The sequence below is a fragment of the Pezoporus occidentalis genome, unplaced genomic scaffold, assembly GCF_034315485.1.
Source record: "Pezoporus occidentalis ecotype Australia unplaced genomic scaffold, CSIRO_AGI_Poc_V1 ctg17, whole genome shotgun sequence".
Lineage (NCBI taxonomy): Eukaryota > Metazoa > Chordata > Aves > Psittaciformes > Psittacidae > Pezoporus > Pezoporus occidentalis.
Genome location: NW_026913531.1, coordinates 4,410,984 through 4,438,754, shown reverse-complemented (window position 1 = coordinate 4,438,754; position 27,771 = coordinate 4,410,984). Strand labels below are relative to the sequence as shown.

Here is a 27,771-nt window from a genome sequence, read left to right as displayed (position 1 = left end):
GTCAGGGAGCAGCTGGTGGTTTTCATGACTTGTAGCTGGCTATAGCTGACTTTACACAGCCTGCAGTGTGTGTTCTGTGGCAGGGCAGCCCAGATAGTGGAAAATCTGGAGTAGGAAAAGCAATTGCTAAATGAGTTTCATGTTGGTGAAAAGTTGGGAAAAGACCTGAGTGAAGGAAGAAGGTGTGTGTGTCTGTGTATGTTACCTGGGTTTTAACTTGCAGCCTGAAAACCTCCACTGAATCTTCAGCCCCTTTTCTAGTGTCAAGGGTCCCAAAAATTGAGTCTTGGAGGAGGAGATGATGGGGCTTTTCTGTTACCACTTATGGGTATAGTAGAGAGAGTTTTCAAACTTCGCTTAGCGTCTGCCCTCTTGTGTAATGAAGTTGCTGTTGCCATCTGTATTGAATGAAAGTCTGCCTAGCTCTGAGCAGTGGGCTTATTCTCTGTCACAGGATCATAGAATCATAGTTAGGGTTGGAAAGGACCTTAATTTTAAGCTTTAAGTTTACTCTATGTGTTTAGAAAGATAGTTTAAAAGAAGTTCCATGTTTGTCCTGATGTAGCCGTCCTATAAATCTTTGCTTTGTGTCATTAACTGTTAACAGTTATAACTGTCTGACACTTTTAAGTGCCTTTCCTCTATCTCAGCTTTAGTCTCAAATTTCTGCTGGGATAACTGTATTGTTTAACATCACACACCTTGCCTTATTTATCATCTTCTTTCATGTCCATAATACCTTTATCTTGAGTCCCATGCACCTCTTTTCTTCTTTCACTTTAGCATATGATAGCATGTTTATTTTTCTTCTTGACTTCTGTCCTACGTGTTTTAGCAGCTCAGAAATGTAGTCACGTTCTTCTCTGTTCTGCTTTTCTTTCTCATGAGAAAAATACAGGTGTACGCTGGTTTGAGCTTGCCAACATACACACGTATGTTGCTGTTGTGCAATTTTCAGTGTCCCTGCTTGAATCCTGTGCATGGCAATCTTTGCTGCTTAACTTGCAGAGATTGTGCTATGGTAACGGTGTGGCAGAAGCTGCGGAGCAAGGAATGTCAGCAAGTGTCTCCCCCTCCCCAAACAAATTCCTGCAAGCATAAGCTGTACAAGCAAAAAGAGTAATGTTCCACTCCTTCCAGTACTGTGTCCAGGGAGGTTGTTACCAACATAAATCTATTTGCTAGGACCAGCACTGGTAGGATCCCTGCTACTGATACTCTCGTGGAATGCAATGGTATCAGTCTGCTCTCCATTGCAGCCTTGGACTTTATCTTCACAGACTTACTCAAGATGCCATGTTATTATGTCTTGACTTCTCCATCATTATTTCTGATGTCTCATACCTCTTGCAGTTCCCAGCAGATATTTTGCTGAGTAGCAAAACCAATAATTTCAACCTGAAGAGAAGCAAGGCTGTACTTCATAGGAAATGGAAATATTAGTCTTGAACATCATGAAGAGAAACTTGTGTGCTCCATGTCCTGGGAGAACCTGTTTGAGTAGCATTTATGTACTTTGTTTGAGGTGCATAAGGAGGCAGACAGCTATGAGAGTTTTTAGCTGATGGATCATTAAAGTTGCTTCCAAGGTGGTTTCTAAAACTATTGACTTGCTAGTGATTGAGCCACTTTTCTGCCTATTATGAAATAATTATGAACCCACCATGATGGTGACATGGGATTTTCATAATTGTGCTCTTCATTCAGTTTCTGACATGTGCAGCAGCAGATCTGTAGGAGCAGTGATACCACAAATTTTGCTTTTCTCAAAGAACTCTAGTTAATTCCCTTTCTTCTAGATATTTAATATATTTAATATATACCTGAATGCATGTCACTTTGGTTTTCCAGGAATGAGCAGTGGTTCTTTTTTGTGAAGCTCATACCATGTGTATCATGAAGTGGGCAAAGTCACCTTTCAGACAAAAGTGACTGCCTTTGGGAGGTTCTACATGGAAAGTGTGTTGCTAACCGACTAGAGCCATCTTAAAGAAAGGAGTTGTGTGAAACTCAGATTTTTTTTTTTTCTCTGCAGGCCAGTATTTTCTAGAATGCCTGTGCCCTGATTCTAGGTAAACTGGAAGCCCAGAAGATCCAGATGTACCCTGCTACATGAGAAAAGTGCTTTCTAGTCAGGAATCTAAGGTTGTTACAGAAAAGGTGCTTTGATTTTTGGTTAGCTGAAGTAAAATGTCTGTGCTCAAATCCCATGGGACAGTTTACTACAGGTCTCTGTTTTAAGGATGTTACCTCATCTGCAGAACTTAAAATTTTGTTTAATTGCCATTATGGTACATGTCTTTAGTCAGCTGAGAATGGACCAAGATTTTGTTTTTCAAATTAATTCACCTTGTATGCTTTCTTACTAGACACACTATGGTCTGCAAGTACTTGCACTGGAGATTCTTGCAGGAGCATTGCAGTATATTCTCTGCATTGTACTCCTGAGCCCCACGTTAGGGTAGGGAAGTGAGCTGTGTAGAACACTGCCATCTACAGCACGACTGCTTGCAAAGCTGTCAAGGTTCACTTGATGGCAATCAGTGTGACTCCTTACAGGAGTTAAATGCTTGAAATACGTCTTAATTTGACATGGAGATGGTACTGACTTTCAGACACTTCATAAAGGGGCTGTTTTCAAAATGCATAGCTAATTCAGACTTGTCTGACTACCTCGATAGATGCTTGTTGAGCAGATGTACTGTCTATATTTGTAAAGAAATGTCAAAAAATACATAAAATTAATATCACTGAACTCAGAAGTGAATGAATGAAGTTATTCTAAGATCCAATACGCAGATCACTGGAATCAGAATTCTGGTGTTAAAACTGAGTGGGGTGGTGATAATCAGATCAGATACAATAGAGAATCAGAAAATAATTTACCTACATTTCCTTCTGTTGAAGTTCTGTTTCTACCTAGTGTTTTAACTGGAAAAAATTCCATGAATTTATTTGCTCTGACACTAAACAAAGTAGTGATGATTAATGTGAAAGAATAGATGAAACAAGAAGCTATAAAGATACCCAGTTTTTTCTTTTGTTGTCAGGATGCAGCAGCCTCCTATACAGAATAACACAGGAAAACTGTAATAGTATTAAAAGAGCAGATTTTGTGTCTGGCTTGATCTTTTAGTGTAATACAAATTTCAAGCTGAAATGGGAAAACGTGGAAGCCAGGACTGACAGTAATTTACTTTGAAGCAAACCTACAGCTGCTTTTTGGTCTGCACCTGTAACCATATTTGTTGTGCAGAATAGCTCTTGTTGAGAGTCTTGGTACTCTGAAAGGCTCTGGTAAGTGGCTGGGCATTGGTCTACTACAGTCTTTTGTTCCTTTAATTATTTAGGGATGTGACTGTAATCTTCTATTTCCTTCATTATTTGTGGTGGGATAACAGAATAACAGTGACTGCCCTAGCTGCAATAAAACCCAAGGGGTTGAAAAGAAACCTCATAATCAGCTGGAGATCCACGTGCATCTGAATTTCATGGCAGGCCAACATGGACTTTTCTTTTGTAAGAGGAAGTGTAATGCCCATTGTAAAGTTACTAAAAATACAATTGCTTGTAGTTTTGTGGTGTTTCCTGTTATTTTAAAGCCAGTTGGATTTACAGAGGTGATCTCCAAGGGCACTTTACCACTCTCAAATGTGCTGTTTATATTTTTTTAATGAAGCTTGCAATTTTTAGATTTTTTGTTGGTTGCGAGGTCAGTCTGAAGCCTTACCTTGCAATTAAGTATTGTAGCCCAGGATTTTCCATGCCTTTCATGTCTAGGAAAGAAGCAGTTAGCCCTGAAATTTTCATTTCTCTATCTGCCTGCCTAATTTTCATAGTAATTTAAAAATGGTGACCATAGAAAAAGCAGATTTGGAAACATAAGTTTTAAGTAGCTTTCCAAAAGGCAGAATGAATCAATGTACCTTAATGGGGGAGAATGAAATTTAGCTCTGTGAATGTGAACTGTGCTGTGCAAGCTGAGAATAAGTTTTGGCCCTTATTGATGCAAATAAAATCTGTTGTTACAGATAAGCATGAAAAGGTAAAATCAAACTTCATAGCCCACCTAGCCCATCTTTATCCTTTGTTTTATGCCTATTGTTTTATGTTAAACCTGCAGTTTTGCCAATATGAGAGTTCCCTTCATCAACCTTAAATGTTTCAGGGTCTTCATGGAGAACTGAAGAAATCTTGAGTTCTTGTTAAAAAGTGATTTATTTATGACTTATGATTTTTACTAACAGATCCTTGAAGGTGTCTAAGGAGACAGTTGTGCTTTGCTTTTTTTTTTTATTTGAATGCAGTATGCCATTCTCCAGTTCCCAAGTGGATAGACTGCTTAGCATTTTAATGGATTTCCAGGCTGAATTCAGCTTTAATGTTCAAGGCCGAAGACAGGGTTATGAAGGTTAATTATAACTTATCAACTTGCCTGGGAGGAAATTATTACTTCATGATGTAACTGGAAGGCTGGCATGCTTATCTTGGTTATGTGGTTTTGATGGATAAGCTTCTCGGTTATTTTAAAGCTTGGTGCTTATAAATGACATTGGAATATCCAAGTGGCTATTTGCTTAAAATCTGGTATTTTATGAAGTTAATAGCACTGCTGGAGTTACTAGGTCTTAATTTCATATTCTGTGGGAGCTGTGGACAATCTGGATATACAAAGGCCTAAGTTAATGGATGTCAGAGACTTTCTAAAAGCTATCTTGGGCACGTAAAATACGCCATTGCATTAAGTACTACTGGCTTTTTTTTTCTTTTTCTCCTTAAGTTATAATCATTAGGAAGAGAGGACAGCTCATCCTTCTGAATTCTGCTGAGGTCTGCAAAACAGGGAACAAAATCTCCTCTTACAAGAAAAAATATGCATGCCTTCGTGTTTTTGAGATTTAAGGGCCTCTGCCCACTTGTTGCTTTCATTGAAATCAGTATTACATGTGCAGTCTTTCTTGGAGAAATGGGAGTATTTAGAAGTTAAAGCCTCTAGTGGTAAGTATAGTATACCTGAAGTTCACTGGTTTGTATCTGTGACCGCTGGTTTTGGATATTCATTCTGGACACTTGATTAATAATGGATTGAATACACAGGACAGGAGACTTCTCCAGTTCCCCCTTTTAGCATAGCACATGGTTGGAAACATGTAGTGCCAGTTTTTCTTACAGCTGCTCCTGCAGGAGATCTAAACTGGTACATTCAGTTTTCCTTCTCCTGACACCTCAGAGCGGTATGTGAAAATGAGTGTCAGAGTTGGAGTGTGCTCCAGGAAGCAGGCTCTTGGCTATGAGTAAGTTAGGACATAGATTTCTGTTCAGTTACAGCTCAGAGATCTGAGCTGTTGCTGCCCAGCTCCATTTACATTGTGAAACACAGAAATTGGTGTTTCCTTCTTTTCCTAAATGCTAGACTTTGAAATACATGCTTAAGCTGCCTTCAAGGGAATAAAATGTGTAACATAATACTTAAAGGTCTAGTTAACTGCTGTGGCAGAGATACAGGGTATTGAATTGCTTTATGCTAATATTATCTTGGTAGGTAAACTAGTATTGGTATCATATGTGATTTTAAAATATGAAAGTAAGCTATAAAATGCTACTAAACTGATGACTCTTGTCAGTTTCGGTGACAATATTGGGATGAGGTGATGCTGTGAAGGGAAGGATGTAGTTTTTCTCTTTTTAAAAATAAATACATTATTTCTTTTAAGTATACTTTCCCTTATTTGTTGTAAAAACACCAGCTGAATTTGTTGGAGCTCACAAACATTGCATCCTTCCTTTCAGGCATTTGTGTCTGTCTTCCCTTTGTCCCTGAGCTCCCAAACTGTGTGATGTCCCTCACAACCTGCACCATGTACTTTGATTTAACTAGCTGAGCATTGAGGGGATGGATAGAGGGTGGTGGGGAAGCGGGATTCAGAACTTCAGATCGCACAGTCTGTGTGATTGCACAGCTGAGAGGATAGCACTGATCTTAAATCACACGCTTAAGCTATCTGATAGCCCCTTCAACCCATTTTATGGGAAAGAGAATTCCAAGTACTTGAGTAGGCTGGTGGAAGGGCAGGAGGAGACGCTTTCTCCATTAAATACGTATTTGGCCCTGAATCGGATAATTCTTTGTCGAGGACACTAGGGGTTTGTTTTTTTTCCTCTCTGAAGCATTTCAAAGACCTTCTGAGGAAGTGTAAAGACTTTGTTTTCCTGCCTGTGCTGTATGAAGTGACTACAACCGCTCCCTGGTTGTCAGGGAACAGAACCCCTCCTAACCATGACACATACTTTCTTTTCTGCTTGAATGGATTTAGTATCTTCTGTATTGGTCCCTGAAGCAAAAAATTAAATGTATCCTGGTAATATGTGACTCTTGCTGCAGGGAATTTTGGTGTCTCCTCCCAGTAGCAAAAAGCATTCTGCTCTTCAGAGACTGGGTAGCTTTGGGAACAGACGTGTTTAACTCCTTGCTTGAGGGCTGTCTTTGAGCTCTGAAAAGCTGGCAAAAAACATTTTTCTATAAGTTGCTCATTTATTGTTGCAAATAGTGTGAGCAGTCACCTAACATTGAGCTGATTTATGAAGGCTGTGAATAGCAGGGAAGTTGTCACTTCATGATGCTTCTGTCTTTTCCTTAGCCGCTTGTTGTGGCAGGTTAGGTGCTTCTCCTCACCCAAAGAAATGTCATGGGGGAGCATGTAATTTGTTGATTAGAAATGGGTGGGGAAGCAAGAGGTTTAGTTCTAGGTCACTTGCCAGGTCTGCAATATGACAATAATTTACAGTTCCTGTGAATCAGGTTGTATTGTTTAAATGCTGTTGGTTCATCCTGTTAAAATAAAAGCTATGTGAGAGTCCAGGAGTACTTCCAAATCGAAGTTGATCAGCAGTTGCTCAGTTGCTTCAGAAGACAAGCTTGGGTTTTTGGTGCTGAAATCACTAGTCCTTGTTAAGCCTGTACAAGGGTATTTGAAATATTTGTTCATGACTTAAATCCCCCTACCACAAAACAATGAAAAAATACCCACAAAACCAATACTTTCTATTAATAGCCTCCCAGAAACTCCCAAACCAAAATAACAAAAAACCAATAACCACACCCCCAAAAAAGACCCCCAAAAAACCCACCCAAAAAACCCTATGAAAGATCATGAATTGCAAACATATAGAATAGTAATGAAACCTAAAAATCCAGAAGTTCATCAGCTTATTTTAATTAGGCAAGCAGTAAAGTGTTAAAAAAAAACTACCCTGAAACTTGGCATAAACAATGGAATTCTAAATTAGACTTTCTAAACCTTTTTAATAAACCATGATGTGTAAGCCAGATCCTATTGCTGCTTGTTTGAACCTGCGCTGCTCTAAGTTAGAATTTCTAGGGTTTTTCCTATTGTGGTAGGCTCCTCTGACCTTTTGTTCTTAAATTCTCATGCAGATATCCTGTATCTTGAAATTGTGGAAAGTACTTTTCAGCAGTAGCCAAAAGAAATCCAGATGAAGGGCATCTCTTAGGTCATCAACTCCGTTTTAATATCAAGAAGAGACATTGCTGCCAAAATAAGAAATTGTACGAGAGTAAACATTAAGTTACTGTTTGAAATATCCACTTTGAATCCTTCAAAGTTCATTTCATGAAAGTCTGGTATACATAACATAACACTATTGCAGCTAATTGCAGCTCGACTGAGACTTGGCTGTCATTGTTAAGTCTTCTTTTATACTTTTGAGTATGCACTGATTTTTTTTTTTTTTTTCCTGTTTTATATATCTTGGGTTATAGCAGAAATCAGGATTGTGGTTATGCTCTTGGCTGAGCCCCTGTGAAGTGTGTTCCTGGTTCTCACTGGTAAATCCCAGAGAGGTAATCTCAGTTTGGTGAAATTAAACTACTGGGGTATAGAAAAGTGATTCTCTGCTGGTAGGTCTTTGGGAGCTCCAAGGGGTGAAAGATGGTCTGTCTTATTTCACATGAATGCGATTCCTCAGCAGTGCTTGCTGACAAAGAAACTATTTCAACTGTTAGACTTTTGGAAGCCTGTAGTCTAGTGTTATTTCTGAATGAATGCGGTTGAATGGCATCATACTTGGAATTTGAATCATAGTATTGTTCTTGGGCAGGTCTTAGTGAGTGAGTAACCCAAGTCATATTTTGAGATTGCTTTTTTCCAGTGCACAGAACCAACTGCTGCACCCCAAAGTATCCTTTCAATAGGTATGAAAATTGTAAAGAGCTCTTAAGGTGTATTTCAGCTCTTTTTAAAATGAGTTGGCCATCCTTTTCAGTTCTTAGGAACAGCAACACACAGTGGAAAGGAAAGATTAAAATCCTGGTAGATTTGCCACTTGGAAAATGGGTCCTTTCCACTGACTCAATTTTGGAGGTACATTATTCACTTTATGAATCTAGTTTTCTCCTTTTTGCTGTAGATGTGCATTAAGATGACTCTCTCCCCCTTCAACATGCTGTTTATTCAACATTAACTGCTTATATTGCTTTGAACTTGAGAACCCTAGTCATATTTGGATCAAATTGAACCTGGTAGCATATAGATACAGAACAAAAGGATATGTACTCAAGGGAGCTTACGGTTAAACACTGGCAGTTATTAGTTAAGAGATGTAATAAGAAAAGTAAGGACCAGTATGTGGTCTGGTTAGTTATTGTAATTTCTGGGAAGGCTGTGTTGAAGCTCGTATGATACCAAGTATCTGATACTGCAGGTCACCTGTGGTCACCTGTTTACAATTTTCTGCTCATTTGAATGTGTATGGGTTTGGGCCTTTTTTGGGAGGTTGATTTTTGAGTGTGGCCTGTCCTGCATATTGAGACCTTTGCAGCTGGGTAATTCAGAGGGTATATAAAGCCATGAACATGGTATTAATTTAAATTTGCTTTAATTGCTTTGGATCTGTGTTCATTGTCAGTGAAAGTACTGAGCAAGATTTGATCACTTTTGAGGAGCGTGAGCATCCAGTTTCTCCAGGTGCCCATAACTCCTGCCAAGATGAAGGAGACTGTAGGTAAGAAAAGGAGGTGGTGGCCCTCCTTAAGCAGAGGATTGTGTAGTCTTTTGGTACAGCCTTGGATAAATGTTCTTGTCCATCACCCAGCAATAGAGACTTTTTAAGCAAAATGGTAGTGTGACATAAGTAATACATGCTCTAAAGCCTGAGGCAGTTGTTTGGTGTTCAGATTAAAACTGCAATTTTTTTTGTAAATTCTTAGTAAGCAAAATGCTTTAAAATGACAGTTTGGCCATGTACATATTCTGGAATTGTGACAATATGGAACCTTGCTTGTGTTTGCTTAAGTGAGCTCAGAGAGAAGCTATGTAGGAAACTGGCTGCAATAGCTTTTGATGTGGCAATGAACTGCCTGCCTGATGGTACGCATCTGTCCAAGCAAAGTCACTGCAGCTTCTGAGATACAGAAACTTTACAGTAGTTTAAACCAACTTATTTTACTTCAATAAAGAACGCTTATCTAGTCGCATACAGTTCATTTGGGAGTTGGCAATTCGCTCATCTGCAGTAGTATGGTAAATTGCAATAATTTGTATGTAATCTCAGAATAGTCTCTGAAACTTTATTCCTTATGAAACTGATATGTATTGTTGACCAGTACAAGAGACTTAAAATATTTTTGCATCTATGATTGCATTATGACTAAGACATTTAGAGGGGCTTCATTGTGAAGGCAGTATTCTGCATCATTTAGAGTATTAGACTTTCAGTGTCTGCTTCTTGAGGCTTTTCCAGCATAATGAATTAGTTCTTATACGCTTAGTGCTTTTCATAGGTTTGAAATGGTGTCCTTTTTTTCCCCTTTTTAATACCTTGATGTATTTGGCAATAATGTTTGTCAAGGGCAAAACAGGAGAGAAGTTAGTGTTCCTTTTAGGAAAAGTGAGGGTTTTGTTTTGGAAAGTTCTGCACAGAGGAAATCCAGATCTATCTCATATCTCAGGGTGGCAACTGGTTCCACTTGGCCTTTAGAAACGGAAGGACTTGTCCAGCCACGTATATCCATCTTGTCTGTGGAAGCATCTGTGCTGACTGATCTTCTTTTTTCATTAAAAAAAAAAACCTTTAACAACAACATTGCTTTTCCTTATGCCTTGGCTTGGCTCTCTTCACTTCCTGCAGTGGTTTCTAGCCAGTGCTGAGTGAGCCTGTGGCTCACAGCCCACAGGCTGTTATGGTTGGAATGAAGGTGGGTTAGGAGGTGGACCTCAGCTGTTGTTTACCACTGCTGTACCAGACCCACAGGCAGAGAGGCAGATTATGAAGTCCCATCACGTAGTTCAGTATAAATGACTGCGTTTTGAGAGTGAATGTTTGAAATACTTTACAGAAGTGGAGGTCCCTCTGACACAAGAGGCTTGTGGGCAGGTCAGAAGGGCAGCAGCTGCCATGGGGAAAGAGGAGGGAAGGACGAGGTGTGGAGGACTAGTAATCTCTTACCCCTTTCAGCTGTGTCTAGAAGAGTGTGTGACACTGCAGCTTCATACAGCTGCCAAAGGAGAGATTGGAAACCACAGGGAGTGCTGTGGCCCCTCATCACAGTGCAGAACACTGAGATATTAATAGGAGCATATTGGCTTGTAATGCAGACCTCTATATGGTTGACCTCTATATGGGTAAGGAGGGAACAATTAGTAGTACTTTTACAGTTGTGAAAGAAAACTTCTAAAGCTGTTAGAAGAAAGGCTGGGATTCCCTGCCTTTAAATTTTGTCATGTTGCTTTCTTAAACCTTTTTCAGCCTGTCATCTTTGGGCAGGAAGAATGCAAGGCCCACATAGCAAAAGTGCCTTTAAGTTTCAGGGTGGAGTTGGGAGAGGACAACAATTTGCAGTGTGTCTAACCACTGGGTTTGAGTGCATGTGTTTTTTTTCAAGTGAAGGCTGTCATTGGTAAATATAACCTTGTATAAGGTTCTGTAAGGTTGGTTTGTCATCCCCTTGGTTATTTTCCTGGTTGTTACTGCAAGATCTTGAAATGTAAAAATGAAACACTAGATTGTGTGATGTAAGGTTTGGTTAAATCTTCTTTCCTTACTTGAGCACAACAAAGCAAAAGTAGTAAAATCTTCTATGAAGCTTCATAAAATACTCAGGTTCTGACTGGTTCAAACCTAAATGCAAAAAATGTAATAATTGCCATTCTTGTTCTTATGCTACAAAATAGACTGTGCCTTCACAAGCCAGTTTTACCTAGTGTTAAGTGGATAATGCTTCAGGTAACTAGACACCCTTAGGTGAAGAAATTAGCATTTTTACCATTAAGACCAACAACTCATTTGGATAATGGGAGCAGTCTTGCAGAATATATATATCACGAGGAGTGGGACAAGTTGGGAAGCTTTGAAGTGCACCTCAATAGCCAGAGAGCTCAAGAATACTTAGGACTTGAGTTTTTGAGAGGATGTTGGGTTTTAGTACCTCCTGGAAGTGACTCTTTACACCTCTTCTGTTGTCCTTCCTTTTTATCAGGACAAGTTTGTCTGTGGGACACCTGTTTAAGGTAGTGATTATTAAAGTTGTAGTGGGTGTTAAGGAGCTTGCTATACTTTTCTTACAGTCATTGCTATCTGTCACTCTTACAAGATGGCTGAGGTATCTGAACTATGCTTCTACTTTCCAAGTTTTTTCTAGATAAGAAGTATTTTCAAGGCTTGTTCATAAGCACTTCACCTTTCCTGGGTTTTTGGGTAGTTTGGTGGCGGTCTTTTCTACCCAGAAATAGAGGAAATGGCTTGCTTTGCACAGGGAATATTTATTCAGGAGATGAGGAAGGCAGGTGATGAAACTCAGGGTGGAAGGAAGTGTTTTATAGGGGTGAATTTGGTGGCCAATAGCAGTAAGTGATCACAGCATACTTGCTGATGTGGTTATAGGTGTAGCAAATTTTTGAGCATTCAAACATTGCAATTTGGAGTTAGTGTAACCATGTAGTTCAGCATGTGTGATTTCCCCAATATTATTACTGGTTTTATCACTCTGTTATTTGGCCTGACTTCACAGTACATGGAATTGAATCTAGAAATCTACTCAGCTCTCTAATTTATCTTCTAGAATTGCAGAACAAAACCTCTTCCTAGCCCGTTCAAGTTCTTGTTAGCATGTGCAAGATGCTTAATTCGAGGAAAACTTGTGATTTCTTTGTTTACCAGATCTGTTGCTGAGCTGTTTCACCCTGTTGGCCCCACTCCATTTTTGTCAGTAACTCTGCTTCAGTTCCTGCTTTCTTGGAACTGCTCTCAACAAACACAGGGTCCTTGGCATGCAGTGACATTGTGTCATGTGCAAGAAGCTGGCCAGAGCTGTAACATTGATGAAGCATGCTTCATGTGTGGACTTGTTCACCGAGAGATGATCCGTGATCTTGCACTACAACCAGGGTGCTGTGCTTACTTCCTCTGGTGCACTGGATGCAAAGAACCTTGAAAGTAAGATGTGTACTTTTTTAATCTTCTGTGCTATTGCTGCTCCCCTGCTGCATGGAGCAAAATGAATGGGACTGCTGAGTGATAAATCATTTGAGAGCCTTGGTTCTGTCACCCAAATTAGATTTAGGATGTAGATTTCTTTTAATATCTCTTAAAACTGATGCTATCTCTGTTTGCTCTTAATTTTTATGAAACTTGTTATGATCTATTTTTAGCACTTAGATATTTTTCTCAGGAGTATTACCGTAAACTTCCTTATAGACCTTATTGAACTGAGTGTACTGATAACCACACCAGAGAACTGCTTACCTTGGGGTCACCTGGTGATTCTGACAGCAGCCGGTTGGACATGAGCCAACAATGTGCCCTTGCCACAAAGAAGGTGGACGGTATCCTTGGATGCATTAGACAAACCATTGCCAGCAGATTGAGGGTAGTGATCTTCCCCTCTGCTCAGCTGTGGCGAGGCCACACCTGGAGTACTGGGTCCAGTTCCGGTGCAAGAGACGTGGACATAGCGGAGAGCGTCCAGTGAAAGGCCATGAAGATGATCTAGGGAATGGATCACCTGTTACATGAAGAAAGGTTGAGAGCTGGGACTGTTCAGCATGGAAAAGAGTGCTCAGGGCAATCTCATCAGTATGTATAAATACCTGAAAGATGACAGAGTCAGGCTCTTCCCAGTGGTGCCTAGTGGTGGGACAAGTGGCAGCAGGTACAGACTAAAATTCATGAGGTTCCCTCTGAATGTTGGGAAAGACTTTATTTACTGTGAGGGTGACCGAATGCTGGCACAGGTTGCCTAGGGAGGTTGAGGAGTCTTCATCCATAGAAATAATCAGAAGCTCCCTAAACTACCTCCTGCAAAAGGGGAGTTGGACAGGATGACCTCCAGAGGTCCTTTCCTAACTCAACATTCTGTGATTCCCTATGGAATAACATTTGTATGGTACCGTTGTGACTCTGCTTTCCAGCAAGGACTTAAGGGAATCTTTACTCTTCTCGATGCCAGTGTAAATGACTAGGTGTCTCTTCTCCTAATGTGCCTCACCCATACTTGTTGCGACATTGATCTTTGAAGTCAGTTAATTATTCCTGTGTTACCTTGAAGAAATTACAATATACACTTATCTGATACCCATATTGGGCAATTTAAGCACATTAAATTACTGTAGGCCTTAAGGAAAGAAGGCAGGCATCCAATATGGCTTAGCAGGTCAGTTTGGAGGTCAGAGCCCTGGAAAACGCTTCGCCTTTGGAAAGGCCAGATCAGCATGCAGTAGCCAGTTCCCTGTGTGCTTGGTGCAGCCTGTTACGAGGTCACAGGTGAAGCTGTTCCTTACCTCTGAGGCATGATGCCGGAATGTAAGAGAGTACTCTGATACTATAACAGGTCACAAAACAGTATCACAGTGCAAATGCCATATCTAATGACCATAAGTGATAGTACTTAGGAAGAAAGCAAAAACCTGCCTATATAATATGGTATGCAGGTGTTCAAGTAACTTAGTCCATTGATGAAACAGAAAACATACTAGATTCAGGGGTCATGTCTGCTTCTTTCACTTTGTGGCTGCACCATGGCTGAAATTCAGGAAGTCATGTGAGGGGCAGTGGGGACACAGGAGGTTGCACAGCGAGAGCATCTCAGCCACGAGATCAGGCAATGTATCTTGATGAAATTCTCCAAATTTAGTAAAGTGTTTGAGCCAAAGATGATCTTCTGTTGGAAAAGGGGAAGAAGAATCCTTCTGTGAACTGAATTAGGGGTTTGTCCTGTGGTGGGTTGACCCTGACTGGATGCCAGATGCCCGCTAAAGCTTACTTTATCACTTTCCTCCTCAGCTGGACAGGGACAAAAGGCTCATGGGTTGAGATTAGGACAGGGAGAAATGACTCACCAGTTACGGATGGAACAGACTTGACTTGGGGGAATTAGCTTTAATTTATTGCCAATCAAATCAGAGTGGGGTAATGAGAAATAAACACAAATCTTGAAAACACGTTCACCTCCTCTCCCTTCCTTCTGGGATCAGCTTTGCTCTCGATTTCTCTACCTCCTCCCCCTGAGCAGCACAGGGGATGGAGAATGGGAGTTGCAGTCAGTTCATAAGATATTATCTCTGCTGCTCCTTCTTCCTCAGGGGAGGACTCCTCACACTCTTCCCTGCTCCAGTGTGGGGCCCTTCCCATGGCAGACAGTCCTCCTCCATGAACTTCTCCAATGTGAGTCCTTCCCACAGGCTGCAGTTCTTCACACTCTGCTCCAGCGTGGGCCCCTTCCATGGGTGCACAGACTGCTCCAGCCTGGGTCCCCTGTGAGGTCACCAGTCCTGCAGGAAACCTGCTCCAGTGTGGGCTCCTCTCTCCATGGGGCCACAGGTCCTGCCAGGAGACTGCTACAGTGTGGGCTTCCCTCAGGGTCACAGCCTCCTTTGGGCATCCCCCTGCTCCACTGTGGACCCCCATGGGCTGCAAGGGCACAGCTGCCTCACCATGGGCTGCACCTGCACCACAGGCTGCAGGGGAATCTGCTCTGGTGTCTGGAGCACCTCCTCCCCTCCTTCTGCACCGGCCTGGATCTCTGTGTAGTTGTTGCTGTTGTCTCTCTGACTACAGTTGGCATTTTGTTCCCCTTCTTAAATGTTATCCCTGAGGTGCTACCACCATCACTGATGGGCTTGGCCTTGGCGCCAGCAGGCATTGGCTTTGTCGGACATGAGGGGGAAGCCTCTAGCAGCCTCTCATAGAAGCCTTCCCCCTACCCCAACCTTGCCCATGTAAATCACATATTTAAGAATTATCACAAAAAACAGTGTTCCTCACACAAACTTCTTCACTTGCATCAACAGAAAAAGAATTCCCTACAGCAAAGTCAAAATAACATCACCAGAACACTAAAGGAAAGTGGAGAGTTTACACCCACAACCCACCCCCCATGCCTTTTCCACAGCTGCAACAATTTCACATTCATTTTCTAACGTTGTTCAGTCCCTGGTTTTCCCCCTTACCTCTCCCAGTTACTATTCTTATCTCAAATTCCTGGAGCCCCATGTTGAGTGCCAAAATACGCTCTTGTAGTTTAACCTCAGCCAGCAACTAAACGTCATCTACCCACCATCCCACACCTAGGATGGGGATAAGAATTGGAAAAATAAGGTAAAGCCTGTGGTTTGAGATAAGAACAGTTTCGTAATTGAAATAAAGTGAAATCATACAAAACCAGGTTGGAAGGGACTTCATGAATCATCTGGTCCAAACTTTCTAGGCAAAGTATGACCTAGACTAGATGTCCCAGCGCCCTATCCAGCTGGATCTTCAAAGTGTCTAGTGTTGTTGGGGAATCCACCGCTTCCTTGGGAAGATTATTCCAGTGGCTGATTATTCTCACTGTGGGAAGGAAATAAAGGAAAGAAAAAGGAAATCGAGAGAGAAAGGAATAAAACCCGAGATGGACAAGTGATGCACAATACCTGTTGCCCCATGCCCAGCCTGAGCAGCAATTGGTGACTCCTGGCCAGCTCCTCCCAGTTTATACACTGCTCATGAGGTGCTGTGGTGTGGAATACATACCCCTTTGGGTAGTTTGGGTCAGGTGTCCTATCTCTGCTTCCTCCTGGCTTCTTGGCCCCTCCTCACTGGCAGAGCATGAGAGACTGAAAAAGTCCTTGATTAGAGTAAGCATTACTTAGCAACAACTAAGACATTGGTGTGTTATCGGCACGGTTCTCAGACTAAAGCTGAAACAGCACTGCACTGCACCAGCTACTAGGTAGGAAATTATCTATATCCCAGATGAAGCCTGGACAAGTTTTATTGTTAGAAATGTACCTCCAGCAGGGTATTACTGCCATGGAGTAGGCCTGAACTCTCTAACATGCCTGGGACAAGTTACATATTTGGTGAGGAGCTTTTCTTAAGCTGAAAGAGAAAATAAATGTCTTTCCTAGGAAGTCCTTTATTCAGTTAAATGAACATATCCCTATGCTAAACACTTGTATAATCTGGTTAACATATGGAATTTGTAAATCAATACAGAACAGACCAAACCCACTTCACTGAGGTGTGAGCAAATGCTTGCTGCCAGACTTACGACACAACCAAGGAACCTGACTTGTGCTGCTTTTGCTCTGTAGCCTGCATTACTGTACCTAAGAGAATACTGTGTAACACTGTACTACTGAGGTATGCTTTTATGGCTTTTGAAAGTATTTCTTTGTTTTGTTTGATAGGTGGGAGTTGGGAAGTGATAAGAAGTCACATACGATATTTGGGTATATATGTGTAAAGGTAGAAAAGGTCCTGTTCATGCAGTGTTAGCTTTCATTGATGCATGCTCTCCATTGGTTATATGGGAGACCCAAGCAGGATTTTCCTATTCCTGAAGTGCAGCTGATTGAAAAACAGATTGTTAAAAAGCTACCAATGGCTGAAGTAATCTGTTCATAATAACCTGGCTGCGTTTACAAACAAATTCCCTTTCCTACATTGATAGGAAAGTTGTTTCAAAACTTTGGGATTCCGGTGGTTGGAAGTGTTAAGTAATTTTCAAGATAAATCTGTTCTCCAAGTTCATACTTGACTTTTTGTTAATGTCCTTTTGCTGAGAGATCTCTTTTCCTTCCTTGGTGTTTATTTTGGCACATTTCAGGAGCAATGTTTTTTGTTTTCAGCTTTTATTTTGCCAAGACAAATAAGCTAAGCTGGCTGTCTTCTCATAAGCTAAACAGTGTGGGGGAAGATAGTCCTTAACTGTTTCTGCACCTGCTTTACTCTGCCTGCCTGCTCAAATATGCCGTGAGCAGGCCCTCTCCCAAGTAACTTCTCTGCAGTCCTTGGGACCCTGCTGGATTATGTGTTTCCTGGCGACCACAAGTGAGCACAAACTGAGAATTAAACATTAGGGTGCTTGTCTGATGATACTACTCTTGAGACGGAGATAAGGAAGGGTGTAGTGGCTGTGGTTGCTTAAACAAACGGAAGAGCAGAATACACCATTCTGACAACAAAAATTAAGAGTTAAAAAATGTCTGTTAAAAATAGAGATGGGTTTAAATTTGTTCTAGGGTGAATGTTCCTATTTCAGGAAAGACCTGTTTATTTGGATAACTTCAGGATGCTTGCAAGTTTGTGTAACTAAAAAAGCTGACTGTTTTAAATGTCAGTGTATACATCAGTTTGCAATACCACTCGGTTTCCATCCTGTTTAAGAGAGTTTAGTGTTTCTGTAAATTGAGTATGTATGCAGCCCGGTATTGCTGAATTGCCTGTTAATAATAGAACCTGAAATGGGTGTGGGGGGAAGAGATGACAAGGAGCAGCCTCCAAGAGTCATCACCCAGTTCTGCACCCCTGCGTGGCTGTGAGGAAGGCGTGAGTCGCAGTGCCTGCAGCCCTGGGAATCACAGCTTCTGGGGTGAAGTCCTCTTTCTGTGGTAATGCCATCTTTCATTTTATTAATGTAAATTAATCACTTGCAGTCATCTCCCTTCAGATGTCTGCTGTTTCTAATGTATATGGAAACATCTAGCCATACGCTTCCCAGTTATGTGCTACCTTGGTAAGTACCCAGGTACTTGAGTGAGATGCTTGTCAGTTCTTTGAAGTGAGTCATAAGGAACTATGTGCAGTTTCTTTAGCACAGTCATTTTGTTAAACTTTTTATTTATGCTTCCTTTCATGTTTTAGTGGCATGTGGTATGGTAACTTGCTATAGTGTGTTAACACTGTATGCTCTTCCTAAGGAGTTTTTAATTCTAATATGCTTTACATAATACAAAACAAAGAAAAAGATAATAAAAATACAGAAAACAGTTGAACAGATGGTGAGATTTGATTATGAGATTTACAGTGAGATTTGTTTTCATGAGTGTGTATTTCCTGAGCCAGGCTTTGAACCACAAGATCATGTGTCTTCTCCTCTTCTCCCATCCTCCTGTACCGAGGATGCTCCTCAGGCTCCCAGGAGGGGCTATGATGCCTCCTCATCTCCCTGTACTCAGTTAATCTGTTGTTGCTGAAGCTTGAACCGAAACCATAGCTTGATGTATTACCTTAAGCACAACATGCTAACATTGTTGCTTGAAAAACAAAAGTCACCAGCCCCATGCTACCCCTGCTCTTGCACAAGTGCTGGTTTCACAATTTGGTCTGTAACTTAGCTGCTTCCTGCCCCCTCACCCCACCCAAGACAAAAACAAAGGAAAATAAACCCCAGAAAAGTCCCCGAGCTAATTCTGTGATCAGCCACTTACCTGTGGAGTGGAGGGTGAAACCACAGGTTTTTCTCTCTGTGGGATACTGGCTTTACTGTTTTGAACAGGTCAGCTTGCAACCTTCTTATCTGCTTGGATCTTTTGTTGATGGGGGCTTTGGAGAGAGAGAAGCAGAGCAATGAGCTGTAGACACACATCACAGAATAGTTCATGGAATAGTTAGGATTGGAAAGGACCTTAAGATCATTTAGCTTCAACATCTCTGGAGGTGTCCTGTTTTGATCTGCTTACCTCCTGAAACCCACTAAATGGATGAATGGTTAAGGTGTGTTTTTCCCACCAAGTTTTGCTTGACTCCAGACCATTTTCTTATCTCAATGATGGTTCCAAATATTGTGTGCATACTAAGGTTTATTGCAGCTTTCTTTCTCTAGCAGCAAAAAAGTAAATAGGAAATGTCTAGAGAACATAGAGAACAAGGCATTGTTTTCTGGCTGTATGTGGTGACTGCCACTGAGTGCCTGCTCTGCCCCAGAGGGTGCTGGCTTGCACTATGATTTAATTTCTGTGTCTTGGTTCCATAAAGCAAAATGTGGCTGTTTCTGGAGTTCTGCTGGGAAGCCCTAAACTCTGTGCCAGAATAGCTTTTATGTAGCCAAACAGCTTGTGTGCATATGCCTGCGGAGCAGGAGTGGTGTGCTGACAAGGGGAAATACAACGCAAAAACTGGGGGTTTCTTTTTGTTTGTTTTTTTTTGGGTGTGTTTTGTTTGTTTGTTGCTTGTGTTCTTCCAGCATAATTCTTCCTTATTTGTAAAAGTAAATGCTTGCCTCAGTGAGTACCTTTCATTTTGCCCATTTTACTTGAAACTACCCTCTCTGTTCTTAACAAGTTGGGGTTTATGGGCGATGTGTATGTTCTGCAAGGAACCGTAATATGCACAGTTTATAATAGTGGACTATTTACCCTCTTAAAACATAAGGGAGAGAGAGTGAAGCTCTTGAACGGATTTTAGACACTGGAATTGAATTCTTATGTTTTTCTTTCCAGGATCTCGAATAGCAGGATGGAAGAACTCTGATGGAGAGACGGACAACGGGCCTTTTCAACATGGAGACTGTTCCGGTTGATGGGGACTTCGAGAGAAATTTAGTGAGTAGCTTAAATCTGGCTTCATGTAATGAGATGAATGTGAAGATGCAGGGAGAGGATTAAGCAGTTTGAATATGTTCTGGTTTGGTTTGAATCAATACTTTTCTGGTTGAATGCATTTGGAATATCATGTAGTATCATCCGTCATTTACTAGATTCTCATGGCAAGAGGGGTGGATGTGCAAAAACATACGATTCTTGGGTTTGATCCTTGGTGTCTCAAAAGAAAAAGGTCTTCCTCTCAGTCTTACTACTTGATACTTTCCTAGTTAGTGACTGAGTAAAAGAAAAAATATTGTATTTCTTGATGGAATGAGGAGCAGAGAAGGCAGGAGGAATGATTATTATATATTAACAGAATCATTTCAGGTGAAAGAGTTGATAATCTGCACTGATTATCAAGAATTTCTGAGGTAGTGAAATTACCAGCTCTTCCTTTCTAAGCACAATTTAAAACCAGGAAAGTAGCATGACATTTCATCATCATCGTAACATTGAAATTATTTAAGAGTTTAATTTTTCTGCAAGCTGTGTTATGTGAAAGGGCTGTAGAACCTGAAGCAGGAAATGATTTTTAGTTTCCAAAGTTGTTTTCTGATACAAGCACTGCCTCCCAAAGGCAAAATAGGGTATATTTTTTTTCTGTAACTGAGGTTAAGCTCAATAAAACCTCACAGTCACAGACGTTATTTGTAAATAGTTCAACTACTGCCTGGAGGTATTAATTTGACTGTGTTTTATTACTGCCGTTATCTTAAGTGATGAATTTGGAGGCAAGACATTTTGCAGTGCATTAAGAAAATCCTTGGCTTTTTTTCTGTAATAAGCAAATTCATTGCAGCAGGGCCAGTGCATCTATGATACTGTATCATATGTCAACTGTGCAATAAGATATTTATTTAAGAAAATCTGTCAATTCAGTTGCTGTGCTCCATATTTCCTAAAATAATAATAAAAGAAGTACTAGTTTACAAAAAACTTTGAAGTAGTTTGAAATGTGTTAGTTTTCTTTTTGTGACCTGCCTTCACAATAGCATGATTTTAAGAAGGTGTCTTGAAATGAGGCTATATGTACTTTACTAAGTCTGCTTCAGAAGAATATTGAGAGTAGGGATATATTTGCCCTTCATCCCTGTGCTTAAGCACCCGAATTATCATCTCAGAACAAGTTCTTTTAACTGATGTTATACTGTGATTGGCTACTCTAAGCATTTCTTGCCAAAAAAAATCTGGTAGGGTAGTTGTCTTAATTGCAGTTACAATGTGAAGTTTTATGTATTGCACTACAGCTGATAAAAACATTTCTGGAAGCTTATCTGGGAGTCTAATGTACTTGCTCAGGCATACACTGCATGTATATTAAGAGTGATTGGATCCAGTAATCCTGAAGACCTTGAGTGTTTGCAAATCCTGACACTTCACAGAAGTCTGAATTTTTTTGAAGTGTCATGTTTGAGATTTTTCAGTATTGCAGACTTAGCTGCAATCATAGAATCATAGATTGGTTAGGGTTGGAAAGGACCTTAAGATCAACTAGTTCCAACCCCTCTGGGGTGTCCCCATAGGCAGGGACACCTTCCGCTAGACCATGTCCCTCCAGCCTGGCCTTGCACACTGCCAGGGATAGAGCATTTACCATTTTTTTGCACAGCCTGTTCCAATGACTCACCACCCTCACAGTAAAGATCTTCTTCCTTATATCTAACATGAACTTCCTCTGTTTAAGTTTGAGCCGTACCCCTTGTCCTGTCTCTAGAGTTCCTATTGAAGAGACTGTCTCCAGCACCCTTTTGTTTTGTTTCATTAGTCTGATTAAAATTTGTGAAATACATGAGTTGCAGACATGCAGGAAGAACACTGATCAACATACTGCTACGCAGTTTTAAGTCCTTTGAGGGGTTTCTAGAAGGTACCTGAAAAAGACCATTTTAGAGACGTTAGCTTTCTACTGTATTTGTTGGCTCATGGGAGAAAAAGGAGGTCACAGAACTTAATGCTGTGTGTTTTTCTTTCCAGAATCTTTCCAGTGTGGAGAAAAATCTTGCTTGAAATGCTTTTCCTGTCTTGTAATTAGGTTGATATATACTGTCCCTGAATGCAGATGTGATGACAGCTCAGCAAACTGTTTTTGTAGTCTGGCACTGTTGAAGCAATGCGAAATATTAGACACTTTGGTTTGAGTTCTTGAGAACAAGTTTTGCCTTTTTTTCTCTATAAAATCATAATTCACTTTAAACAATCCTCACTGGCCCAGAACTGAGGACATAACATGCGAATATCCGATGTAAACCATTCTTATTCTAAATGATTTTTTTAAAAGAAGACGTTCTAGTAAGTTCTGATTTTTGTCAGAACATGTATTTCATAAACACATTGCCTTGCATACAATTAACACAGTCAGTCCTTGCTATCTAAATACATCAGCAGACATAAAAGTACCTCTTTTCCTTGGAGCATGGAATAGAAGTCCTTTTTACTGATCAGCTTTGCAGGTTGGGTTAGTGGTCCTGAATTTAAATGTATCTTACTGTAATGTGTCTGAATTTAAATGTAATGTCAGTGATTGACACATAGAGACTTCCTCCAGGAAAAGCCTGTCTTCAGCAGGGTGAAAACTCTGACTTGGCTTTAAAGCATGCATTTAAACTGTATTAAGAATTTAAGTGTAGGTTTAGATTGTAAATCTAGTCAGTATTTTTAAAAAGCTTTATTTCTGTAGTGTGAGATTCAGATATGATATCATGACATACATTTTTGCTTTTACCCTAATCTTTGATAGGAAAAGGACTTTTTTTTATAGTACATGTAGGCAGATATAGTTTTAGGTTTAGTAACAGTTGTTCTGTTTCTGAGAAATGAATAAGTGATTTTCTGAAGCACAATGCTGCTTTTGTATGAAAAGAGAGTTATGGCTGCTGTCTCATGTGATGGTTTGTATTGCTGAGTTTATTCCTTAGTCTTAATCTAAAACCTTACTGGGAGGAGGGGTAGGTTTTGTGTATTTTGGTAGCAACATTTTTAACTAGATGTGCCTCAGCAGAAGCTAAATCAGTTGCGTAGTGTTAAGAACCTCCCTTATCAAAGGACTTGTTCTGTAATCTGTAGGCAAAGTCACCAGTTAAATAAATGTTAAAATAAATGTAGGCTCTGTCTCTGGAAATAAGTGTGTGCTTCTCTTAATTTTGTATATTTAACATAAAAACTGTGGGAGTTGATGGACAGGAATGCCCTGAGGACATTCTTTTTGGCGAAAACACTGAAGTAGAAGCACCGTCATGGCTTGTTGCCTTAGGGGTTTGAATGCCTGTTCTGCAGTGTTATGAATTGCAGATGACAGAGATCCAGTGGGTTATTGGAAAATGAAGAGGTCTTTTTGGCTAAAATAGTCTCATTTCAGCATCTTAAAATCTTGCATCAGTATTTAGAAATACATATTCTGCAGGTTTTAGGTAAGTACACAGGCCCAAATAGCTCTAATGAAGAGAGGGGGTTGACCAGCAACGGAGGCAGTTTGGTGTGTAAACAGAATGTCTATTGGAGAAGATCAGGGACAGAGTTAGACAGGCTTGTGTTTCAGCCTCTGGCGCAGGAGCTGTTTGTACTGGTTCATAGGATTAACCATGTCATGCTAAAATATTTACATAAAAAGCCCCTGCATCATCTCAGGTGACGAGTTGCCCTGCTCTGTGGTGTCATGTTGTATCGTGGTCAAGGCTGCTTGAGAGGTAGGCAGTGAGACAGGACCTGCTGTGGTGCTTTTTCACTCTGTTTCTTCAATGTGTAAGTATGCACTGTGAGTGGACATGCTGTCTGAGTCTCAGAAACTTCTGATCCTCTGTGTCTGTTAACAGTTTATTTTTCCAGTTCTCTTCTCTTGTTTTCCAACTTTTAGCATGCAGCAAAGCAGATTAGTGCTGAATAGTGGTGTTCTCAGCCCTTCAGTCAGCTGCTGGATCTCTGTACAATTACTGCAGACTCCTTTATCTCGGTCTCTTGTTAGTCATTGTTCTCCTGAATCTAAAACCTGTGTAGGGTAATACAGTTCCAGTCTGAACATAAATTGTTTCCTAGTTGCAGTATGTTATCTGTACATTGAAAAGAAACACTTTGTCTTGAAAACCATTGAACTCTTGAATGCTTTTCATGTACTAGTACCTGAACCTGTGTGGTAAGTTCTCTTAGCAGTGTTTCAGTCTGACTTAAATTTATTCTCTGACAGGGTGGAAGATTGTTTGCCAAGTGCGCCTGTAGTTTATTTTGGCTTCTCCTGTTTAATCAAGTCCTTTTCCAGAAAGTGCAGAATAATTAAAGAAGGGTTTCCTCACCTTTCTGATGATGTGCACTTCAATTGCTGTATTCTCATTGCAGTACTTTACATTTGCACGTTGTGCTGTCAGTTCAACACCCCTAGTCAGCTATGGGGGATAAAAAGTCACTGTTTTGAGATCAGGATTGTAAGACAAGATTCCTCCTTGCTAAGATTTTTATTTTTCAAGTTCCCTGCTGTTTAGTCTTCGTAACAGAGAGGCAAGATTGGACCTTCTTTAAAACAGAGCAAGGGTTTCTCTCCTTTATGGAGCAGATGTTTTTTATTTGGGGTGTAGAAGATGCAGCATGTTTGGATTTACCTTGTTTATAAGGAGGAAATGTTCATGCTGATCAGTATGCTTGTTTTCTCCTCCTTTTCTTTGTGGATTTCAAAAGTAGGAAGTCCTTTAAGGTGTAGGTGGAACTTGCCTTACGTTTGTATATGGCTGAACATGGTGGGATCTTAGCCCAAGTTGTGACCTTGGGTAGCAATGATTTATAAAAGATTCCAGATCAAATGTCATGCTGTTACTATATAATTACTCACCTGTAGTGCCTAATTTGAATTAGTGTGCAGAGATAATTTGTTAGACACCTTGAATCTTTGGAAATAGTTTGATAGAAAATGTCCTCTTAAATTTTAGAGCTGCACGCTTGTCTTTCATTCTGAGCAATTTAAAATGTTCCCTGTGTTTATAGTTGAACTGAATCTGTGACTTCTAAGTTCACGTCTGTGTGCAAAAGCAGTTAGGCTTGGATCTGGCATTAGTGGGTGCTTGCACATTACTGATGTCTTAGACGATTTTGTTTTTCCAAAATACCTGTCCAAGAGTGGAGTGGTTTTGGAAACAAGTTTTGTTATTTCATCTTTCTTCAGACCTTTAGTCTTCTAAAAACGTTCCAGCTAAACATTTCTTAAAATATATCGTGAATAAAGTCATTTGAGCACTACATTGCAGATGGAGAGGTTCCACTCTGAATTAGCAGTTGGGGCAGTTACTGTTTACTAACCATATGATGATGGCTTCTAATAATGGCTGCTCTATAAGCGTATTTGTCAGTTTTGTTGCTTCAGCTTTTCTGAGCTGCCAAGTCTCTTGATGCCTTGCCTTTGGTATTGAGGTGCATGTTGTATTTTAGTTGTGAACTAACACTGTTTTCATTGTCCTTCTTTCCCGCTGCTGCTTTTGCGCACTTGCTTCTTCCTGGCCTGGATTTTTATGTTTGCTGTTCCTCGTTCTTCAATTGTATGTGTACACAGCATCATGGTGATAACAGAGACTCTCATGGACCATCAAGTAAGTGATTCCCCTCTCCTACAGTATGTTTGCACATGTGCTTATAATAGGCTATACCTTTGCATGTAGGCTACTGGGCTAAATACTAGGTTTCCTTCTGTATTGTAATTGTGAAGCTGAAGTACAATGAAAATTTACTCTTGGGGAAGTATTTTACCTGGCATACTGCTCATCTAAACGTTTTCTTATGTTAACCTTTTTATTATTATTATTATTTGTTGGGAAAAGTTTATTCTTCACCTTACCAGTCACGGCTAGAGAACAAATAAATCTTTTAAATTATGTACCTGAAAGAGAAAACAATATATCACTCTGAAATGAAACCTTCAAATGTTATTGTAGTAGAGATAGTAAAGTCATGGAAATAATGGTTCAGAAACAGTTTTTATTTTGAGCTTGTCTATTATAGGGCTCTATAGTTTGCTTAATGTCAGTAACTTAACATCTGCAGAAACAAACGTGTGTGGTCTGTAATACTTCAGTAAGGATTGGGTGTGATGTGATCATGGGGAAAACTTCAGTGTATGTATATAGGTGCATGCATGCATCTGAAGGCTTAGTAGTTTCAGTGGTTCATGTGCATTACTATGATCATCTTACTGGCAGAATAATTTTGCCTGGGGTTGAGAGTTGATTTATGTGGGGAAGAGAAAGGTACAGACACCAATTCTTTCTTCTTGGTGAGAAATCCATGTAGAAGCCATGGTTTTAGCTTATATTTCTTATTATAGACATTACAAAATAGTGCAGAATTAAATTATGATAAACCTTTTTCCTGTATCTGATGTCCTTGTGCTATTTTCAAGAGTGTAGGCACTTTCACGTGCTCATTATAGAAACAGAGGAGCTGGGACTCTGCCACTTCAGATATTTTGTTATTCTTCATAGCTTTATCCGATGAAATAAATTGGCTGCAAAGACCCCAATTTGTGTTTCTTCTGATGCATGAATCATACTGGCAAACTATGTATCAGTAATTTGATGGCCAGTATGAGGAAACTGAATAAAGTATGTATTACAGGCTCTAATAGTTCTCTTGGTATTGAAATGTTCCCTCCAAAGAGTTGTGAGGAGGCTTTGGTATTTACTAATTGATGTTTCTTCCCTAAAATAACTCTCTGCTCATCTTCAGGGAGATAGATGGAATGGGTTTAAACTCACTCAGGTAAAGGAAGGGATGAATAGAGATATTTTTCTTGGATGAGTGCTCTGTGAAGCCTGAGGGCTGAAAATAAATCAGCAGGCCTTTGAGTGGAAGGAATGATTGGCAATGCTATTGTCTTGTCAGACACATTGAGCGTATGCCTACCAAATCTGTTTTTCAAGTTGTAGAGATGGCATGTGAAACCTAAGAAGAATTACAATCATAGAATGTTTTGGGATAGAAGGGAACTTGGAAAAATGTAAATGCCAGTCTGTAGCCTCAAAGGTAAGCTATTCTTAAGCTTCAGAATCAAGGACAGCATGTTTGCCCAGTGCAGGCTCTTCTTTAGTAAACATCTATTGTTTCCTCCTCTGATCATTTTTTGTCAGTATATCTACTCCACAGGACAGGTGTTAACTGCCATTCTTCCACTATGAAAAAGGGTGCAGTTTTGTTGTGTGCAGCTTAAGGAAATGTACGGACACCATAAACAGGATGGCTGGGCAGGTGATCTTACAAATAGCTAGAAAATGTCACACAATTCTTTCAGACTGGTAAGGTTCAAAGAGAAACTTCTGCTTTAAGCCTTTGTCTTCATATGGAATCACACAATAGTTTGGGTTGGAAGGGACCTTAAAGATCATATAATTCCACTCTCCCACCATAGGCAAGGACATCTTCCACCAGAGAAGATTCCTCAAAGCCCCATCTAGTCTGGCTTTGTGCCTTGACAGAGTCTGTATGTGATCTTTATGTGATCTATGTGCTGTCATAGCAAGTTTTGGTTCTTGTGATGTATATACATATGTTCATCTTAACTTTCTGGGATGATGGCACAGCCTGGTCTGCAAGTAGTTTTCTGGGTTGACTGTGTTGTAGCTAGTTAAAACAAGAACTGTCACAAAAGTGGAAAGAAAAGCAGGATTTCAGGTGTTAAGTAACAGCTTAATACTGTATCTATATTCAGTAGCAGCCTTTCCCTACCTCCTAGTTTTTGTTTTCATCTTCTGCCTCATGTCTTCTGTCAGTCTTGTTGGCTTCTTTATGCCATCCCCTCGAAAGCAGATCCTTGGTTTGGAATCCTAATTTTCTAGAATGAAAAATTTCACAACATAACATTTGAATACATTTCATAAATAGCAGTGAAGTTGTTAATAGAAATCTATGCACAAGCACATAACATTATTGAATGAGCATCCATTTT

General features: G+C 40.2%; 1 protein-coding gene across 8 annotated transcripts in view; it reads left to right on the top strand.

Moving 5' to 3' along the window:
* The window catches only part of OSBPL8 (oxysterol binding protein like 8), a 94,198-nt gene that overhangs the window by 12,025 nt on the left and 54,402 nt on the right, over positions 1-27,771 (top strand). For 4 of the 8 annotated variants that reach the window (XM_062613789.1, XM_062613795.1, XM_062613787.1 and 1 more), the window contains exons 2-3: positions 19,716-19,817; positions 25,387-25,423. In XM_062613789.1, the coding sequence (XP_062469773.1) occupies positions 19,746-19,817; positions 25,387-25,423 (109 nt within the window). In that variant the 5' untranslated portion in view covers positions 19,716-19,745. Of the gene's footprint in view, positions 1-12,428; positions 12,451-19,715; positions 19,818-25,386; positions 25,424-27,771 lie in introns of those variants that run through there. The other 4 variants (XM_062613792.1, XM_062613793.1, XM_062613791.1 and 1 more) reach the window with 2 other exon arrangements.